At 44.1% G+C, this 7719-nt stretch overlaps 1 protein-coding gene across 1 annotated transcript in view; it reads left to right on the top strand.

Annotated features, from left to right (window-relative positions):
- The first annotated feature begins 570 nt into the window (after positions 1-570).
- Positions 571-7719, top strand: part of EMILIN2 (elastin microfibril interfacer 2) — a 34372-nt gene continuing 27223 nt past the window's right edge. Inside the window, exons 1-2 of the mRNA XM_015420219.1 lie at positions 571-587; positions 2495-2617. Of these exons, the coding sequence (XP_015275705.1) occupies positions 571-587; positions 2495-2617 (140 nt within the window). The remainder of the gene's footprint in view (positions 588-2494; positions 2618-7719) is intronic.

The raw sequence follows: 7719 nt of genomic DNA, 5'->3' as shown, positions 1-7719 counted from the left end.
GGCCCCCCCCCCCCCCCCCCCGGCAGCCTCCCCAAATCGGGGGCCATGGTGCTCCCGCTGCGCACCTCCCAAGAGCAGCGTCAGGCGGGGGCTCTTGCTTGGCCCTGCCTGCCTGGACAGCTCGCCAGGAGGTGGGCTGGCTGGGGTCGGGTCGAGGTCGAGCGCCTCGGCGCTGAGATACCCCGATCGCAGCCTCCTGCAGTGGGGCAGGTCGGAGCCAGTGAAATGCCTGCCGGGGGTTGGTGGGGGGCGGGGCGGGTGGCCTGGCTGCTGGAACCGGGGCGCCTCCGCTGCAGCCAGAGTGGCCAGATGCGCGGGCTGGGTTGGGCTGCGGCTGCGGCGGCTTCGGAAAGACGTCAGGGTCCCTTCCCTGGTGGGTGCTTCTCGTTCACTCCCCGTGGAACGCCTGACCGGGCTTTCGTTATGGACAGCTCTGCCCTTTTATCCAGTAGAACTTGGAAAATGTTGTGTTTGAGGCTGGCGGTGGAAAAGGCCGTTCTGCAGCACAATCCGTGATGGCTGTTTTCACACGTGTAAAGGATCACCTCTATTGCAGTGGTTTTTCGATACATGTGCAGTGAGGGCAGGTGAGGTGGAACGCTGGGGGGGTGAGACCCCCACTGTTAGGGGCAGCCCAGGGTCAGGGTAGGACGCACTGGTGCCATGAGGAGGCAGTGAGGAATCCACAGGTAGGGTTGGCATCATAGTTGCTGACTGGCCAAGGTTACTCCTAGCCAGTAGCTAGCAACAGTCTGCATGATGCTGGTTGCAACTATCTCTGCCACTACATGTTATCTGTCCTCTTCACTTTTGCTTGCTTCTTGTGGTAATTTTGACGTCCAGTAGATCATCTCAATATCCATCACAGCTTGCACGTGCTCCTTCAAAGTTCTTCCTTAATTTGGATCAGAGGTGCTTTTGTAATCTTACCAAATAGGCAACTGTTGCTAAAGGATGTGGATGAGGTCTGTCTCAAAGGCTAGGTCTACATGTGCCTTATTTGGTAGATTTGGTGGATTTGCCTTATTTGGTTGGTTGGACTGGCTGTACATAAATGTTCATCTGAAGTGCACACAGTCTTCATGAGTCATTGGGAAGCTCAGTGTTGGCCAGACAACAGTGTACAAACTGATGAGAAGATTCAGCCTCTGAGTTTGACCTCTTCCAAGATGAGGCACATCTGGAACTATTAGAGGAAGAGATCATTACTACCCAGCCCATGAAGCACTACGTGAGATCATATTGTTAAATACCCCCCCTACTTCCCTAAGTAGTGAAAAGTACAGGTTCTACTGAACAGTTTGATGCCATTTGGATAAAAGAGAGATTTGTGTACCTAATAGTGTGTTTGTGCTATATTTTCAGTCACAATCTAATAACACTTGAACAGTCTTGAATAAGTCTCTTTAGGATTGTTCTTTTACTTTACAAATAAATAAGCAGAGCCTGCTAGAGAAAGCAGACATCTAAAAACAGGCAGCAAAACCACTGGCCCTGAGAGCAAATGTATAAACCTCTGCACCTCACTCCTGCTCCCCCCCCCTCTGTATAATCTAACTCTTTTCAGATTCTACCTGTGACTGCTTTATTTTCTCAGCTGTAGCCCCTCCAGGGTATTGGTCTAAAACACTTCTTCCTGCAAGTAAATTCAGGGGAAAACATCTTCCAGCCATTTGCCCCTACTGAAGAAGAATCAATCAGTTATTGTTGGCTATTAGTTAGCATTCAGCTTAATAAAGGAAGCTGCTGTGATGCCATCACAGAACTGAGAAAGACCAAAAAGCCCTCTAGCCAAATAGGCTGGCACAAAGTCACTCAGGAGTCATCCAACAGATCAGGATAGAGGGATGATTCCTTCATACCCTGTTCCATTTGTGATCCAGCACCATATGGTTTTAGTTTAATGCTAAGCTCTGCAACTGTCTTTTCTGGCACCATATATCCTTTGTTATTGCTTAATAAGAAACGAAGCATTTTTAATTGAGCATATTTTAATTGAGCACTTTTCTTGTATGTGTTCATGTTTGGAGCCAAACAGCTAAAAACTGGTTGCTTCACTCTTACGCAGTCATTATTAGCTCTGAGTGAGTTTTGACAGCACAAATTCAAGTTCTGTTTTGTAGACGGGCTGAATTTGGTGAGGATGTGCTGTAACTGCATGTATTTTGTTTATTAGGTAAACCAATATTTTAGAACACTCCTGTTCCTTGGTAACGCATGTGTATGTGTTTGCACACACAAGGGGGAGTGAGCACACATTCTCCACAGCTGACAGTTGGACAGATTTGAAAAATTGACCTTGCTCCCTTCTCATATGTTGAGCTAGTGGCAAAAACTTCAAGAGATAATTGGAAGCCAGCCTTGACCCTCCTCTGAAAGGAACATTTATGATTGTACATTTGACCCACACAGATGGCTTAATAATCTGCATTGTCTGTTGGTTTAACAGTGTGACTGCCTTGCTCTTGTCTCCCTCTCTTCTTCTCCCCTGCAGAAACTGGTGTGCCTACATAGTGAACAAGAATGTGAGCTGTTCTGTGCTGGATGGCACTGAGAGTTATATCGAAGTTCAGTATAGCTGTGCCTGGAACCAGATGCCCTGCCCACACACCCCAACGTAAGTAACAGAAGAAGACTAGCAGGAGACCGGGTGGGCGGGGGAATCATTTGGTCAGTTCTCCATCTCCAGCGATGAGCTATTCCCATATGTGGGCAGAAGAATGTTGTGCTTCATCACACAATTAGTCAAGTGATAGGATTGTTCGTGTTTAAAATCTTCACCCCTGTGTGTTCTTCATGAGGACATGCACCACTGTCTGAGCCACAACAAAAGCTGAGCAAAGCTTGCTTCTTTTGTTGCATACACAAGGCAGCTGAAATCAATTAGAGCCATGTTGACTCTTCTGTCAACAGATCATGCTACAAGTTGCTGTACTTAACTCAGTCAACGAAAGGATACTGCTAAAACTTCACCCGCACGTAATTCATTTGGTTCTGCCATCAGTTAAGTACTTTTGGAGCAGTTAGTACCTGGGTTCTGTGGGTGCTCTGTGAACACCTGCTGCTGAGTGCTCTTACATTCCTTGGCCCACAGTCATCTGCAGGCTTCCAGCTGTGCAGAGCACTCATAAACCTTGCTGTAAATCAGTGCAAGTCATCTTCTTTGAAATAACTGGGGAAGAGCCAAAGAGCACCAGTAATTCTGAACCAACGTTTGTTGCCCAGCGAACAAAAGATTGTTACTGAACAAGCTATACAGCTATTGAAGTAGATTTAGGTGGGTAAGCTGTATTGGTGTTCCATTTCAGTGTATCTGAAGAAGTGTGCATGCTCACAAAAACTTATACCCAAAATAAAACTTTGTTGGTCTTAAAGGTGCAGTTGGACCTTATTGAAACTGGGCACTTTTCCCAGCAGTCTTGAGGGATATTGCCAAGTCCAGCAGGGCACACCCTCACCACCTGCTTTCAAACTAGAAAGCATTTTAAAAGTTGGGGCAAATATCTTACTCCTGCCATCTGAACAATCCTTGTGGATAGTGATAGGATTAAGCAGTCCTGCTACTGCTCTGTATGATTGGGAATGTCAGATATGTGTAGTTCCACCCTGAGTTCCTGAGAAATCTCTGCCCATGTATAGCTTGAGTGCTGCAAATAATAAAAGTTAATAATGGTGCATTTTGTTTCAAGACAAGCTCTGCTCCAGTGCTTCTCTGTTGCCTTGTGTGGCTTTTTCTGTGCTACTGGTAGAGGAGCCTGTTCTTTACAAGTTTGCAGCTTACATGTACAAAGAGGAATTGCATGCAAGTTACTGTCCAGCCTGCCATGTCAAGTGTTTACCTCCAATTAGATCTGCTGAATTAAGAGCATCTGCCTGTGACTTGAGTCCAAAGCCCTTCCTCACAAGCAGCAGCTTCTGATTTTTCCACCCTTAAGGGAAAACAGCTGGAGAGACCATCCTTTGAGGTGGAAAATGCCATCAAGTTGCAGCCAGGAGGCAAACAGGTGGTTTGCCATTGTCTGCATCTGTGTCGCAACCATGGACTTCCTTGGGGTTCTCCCATCCAAGAACTAACCTGAGTCAACCTTGCTTAGCTTCCAAAATCAGACAAGATTGGGCTAACTTTGGCTATCCAAGTCAGGGAATGGGCATCCTTAGTTTACTGAAATTACCTTATCCAGGCCCCATTCACACGGAGCATTAGCCGCGCTAAAGAGACGGATGATAGGCGGATTTTCCGAGCGCGATCACACCGCAACATCTGGGAAGTGTAGTGCTCCTGTGGCTTTCCGCCGAAGATGCGCATTGAAAAACTAGTACCTCCAAGGTACTAGTAAACGTTTGCCATGGGCTGCCTTCAGACGCCCGTGGTGTGATTGCGCCCCTCGTTTACCCGCCTCGTTTACCTGCCGGCGCCAAGGGAAGGCCCCGTGGTGTGCCGCTGGCGCGTCTGATTGCGTAATCGCGGGTCAAACTGTGCCGGGGCAATTAGCCATGCCTCCCCCCGTGCGATATCCGGCCCGTGTGACCGGGGCCCCAAATAAGTTATTGGTATTGTAGTCCTAAACTCATTGGTTTAGAAGGGTGTAAATCTTCCTAAGGTTGCACTGTAGGAATAGAAATTTAAACACATGACTGATGTGTAAGAGGCGGTGACTAGCAATTTACACACTTTTTAAACATAATTTTAGGTAGAGAAATACATGCAAACATGAAAAACATCGTAGTGCTTGCGTCCTTCCAGGCAATACACAATCTTAAAGGTACTCCATTCCCATTTGATAGCAAGATCAAAGTAGTAATAGGAGCTGAAGATATAATAGTAGGCTTTAATCAAAGTTTTATTATTTGGATTTTGGAACCCCAAAGCAGGTCGGATTGAACTAAACATTCTCATCAGCAGTTAAATGGGAGGAAGCTGTGGTAAGGTAGTCTCTGTATGACATTCCCTGTAGATTTTATTTAAAATAGGGTATTAACTGACAGTTTTAAGGAACTTCTGTATAGCAAGATATCGTTTGAGTTGGATTGTCGGTTGAAAAAGATTTACGCTTTCTAAATTCATATCGTAGCTGTGGCTACATTGGGCATATTTATCCAGTATGGTACAAGAGAACAGCATGGTGGGTGGCATGAGTAACAATGTACATCAGTTTGGCTTTTTTGTACCATGTTGGAAGCAGCTTGGCTTTCTGAAAGACAAATCCACTATTGCTGAAGGATGCATGCAAGATAAGGAGAGCTACCAGCCTGAATTAGGCATCCCCTCCCTCGCTCTCTTTGGCATATGGCCCACAGTATCGGAGGCTGTGATGGTGTTTTCAGGCCAGTCTAATCACTCTGATGTATAATTTAAACTGGTAAACAGAGCCATTGTTTAAAAAGCTAACTTCATCAAAGGCATATTTCAGTCATTAAAAACCAACCCAAGCTAAAGTGGTCTAAATTGGTGGGTTAAAAAAAGTATCATTTATGGCCCATAGTTTCAGGTTGCTTAAAATGTGTTCAATAAGAAAAAATACTGGGTTTATAATTGGATCAAAAATCTACAAAAGAACCATTGTTGTTTCCTAACGAGGAGGCAAGGAATGCTGTATAGGGCAGGGAGAGGCCTTCTTTAATGGCTCCAGCTTGCTGTACTATGGGGGGTGTGCAGCTGAGGGGCAAGAAAGCCTGAACAATTTTAGATACACATTTCTTTGATAATCACAGATTTCTGGGTGGGGTAGATTCATCTCTCTTTGACCTAGTGTTGCCTATCTTTGCCTTCAGATGTTCATAGCTAGTTCCAGTGCTAGACAGTATTCAGCTGTTATCCTAGTGGCCCATTATCTGTCAATATATCGTCGTTCTTCTGTTGCTTGAGTGTTGACATGGAAGACTATGAAATATAGTATTGTTTTCCTGGATCGTGGTGTCCAACAGTTGTGCCTTTATGCTTCACAGTTCCTGGACTGTGGAGAAAAAAGTCCACATGGGGTCTGCGGCTCCTTTGCCAGAGGTGATGCTTGCATATATTGAATTATTGCAGTGGTTACTGAGCTTTTTTGTGTGGGTGCTCTACCTGGTTCTCCCCGTGACTTCTCACATTGTTCAGCAGAAGAGGACAGCGGCTTTGTAGTTTACGATTTACACCCGTGTATGAATCATACTGCTTGCCTCTTTAGAGTATAATAGAAACTTCTAGTTCTTAAATATTTTCATTGTGGTCTCAGGATCCGAATGAAATTGAATCAGGGAAGTCCCTGGGCCATAGTGAAAAGAATCACTGCCTTTTATGGTACATTATTCTTCCACAGGCTCCCCTAACAGAGGGGGTTGAGCTACGCCTTACAAATGTGATGTTTGGCTTCTTGTATGTGTGACTTAGCAACAACAGTGACACAAGTTATGAGATTACTGCCTGCTCATATAGAATTGACTACAGTGCTTCCTCTGATGTAATGCTTTCTTTGTTAGAGAAAGGTGTTTTTTTAATTGTATCTTTCAGAAAGCATTGTAATCTATGAACACATCTAATATCAGTTTTCGGTAGCCTTATAAGTGTTGGACTTTCACCACAGAAATGTTATCTTTTTTAAAAATCTAGAAATTGCTGGGGATGTTCCTGGAGAGTCTACAGTATTAATAGAACCATTACTGCTATAGTGTCTGATAAAAATAATACATTTTGAGGGCATAAGTATTTTTGTCAGAAGGAAAAGAAAGATGCTGCTGCTGCTTCCTGAGATGGAAAGATCACCAAAATTACAATTTCATTCAGTGTTGGTGGTAAAGTCTGAAAAAAATTGGCCTAGCTGATAAAATCTTGGAAATATTAATTTAGAGGTATACATCCATCAAATCCCCGAATTTCCTAGCAGAATAACCCTTCTTCATTTCTTGAATGTCCCAATAATAAACAAACAAACATACATACTTCTTCCTACAGATGAATTAGTTTCTTACCTTTTCTGTGGATAATAGTCAGTTGGAATTAAATTTGAGCTCTTCTAAAAACGTTAACAGGTCTTTATTTTTTAAATGTCTTTTGGAGTATGTCCACATATTAGTGCAAAGTGGCCCATGCCCTCTCAGTGTAATGCATAATCCAGATCTTCCTTCCTGTAGCATTTTTATGATTCACCACTGGGTTTCCCTACTCTTGCACTGTACTGTGTTTCTTTAAAAAAAAAGAAAAATAACTCATACAATTGCAGGAAAGTATTTTGGAGGTGAGGATAATCCAGTAAATGTTTTTTATTGTCTTATTCTGGAAATTCAGAGAACATGAGAACCAGAGGAAGAGCTTCATCTGGCTGGTTCCTGTTGTTGATTACTTTTGGGAATCTTTAGAAATACGTCATAAAAGGATGCTCTGAAAACGTGAGGGACTACTAGCAATCTGACCTGGAGAAAAAGAATGTCCCATACTTTAAATAGATGCTTAATGGGATGTTATGTACCTCCATGCCTTGAAAAGCTTCAGCTGCCCATTTCCACACATTAAAGGGACAGGACGTGTTCCCCCAGGGCTGTTGGCAACTGTAGCAACCATCTAGGGAAGGTGCTTCGGAAACTAGCATCATATGTGGGGGGGTGGGGAACCTAGATGCTGTCTGAAGTTCCTTTGTTTCTCTAAAGCTAAGCACATAGCTTTTCAACCATTTCTTCTCTATTTCTTTGATGATGTTCAATGCTGTAGATGCTGATGAACAAAGAAGGCAAGGGACTGGAGAT

Source organism: Gekko japonicus, unplaced genomic scaffold, assembly GCF_001447785.1.
Source record: "Gekko japonicus isolate JY-2015 unplaced genomic scaffold, Gekko_japonicus_V1.1 scaffold209, whole genome shotgun sequence".
NCBI lineage: Eukaryota > Metazoa > Chordata > Lepidosauria > Squamata > Gekkonidae > Gekko > Gekko japonicus.
The sequence above is the reverse complement of the archived record's forward strand: the minus strand, read 5'-3'. Positions and strand labels throughout refer to the sequence as shown.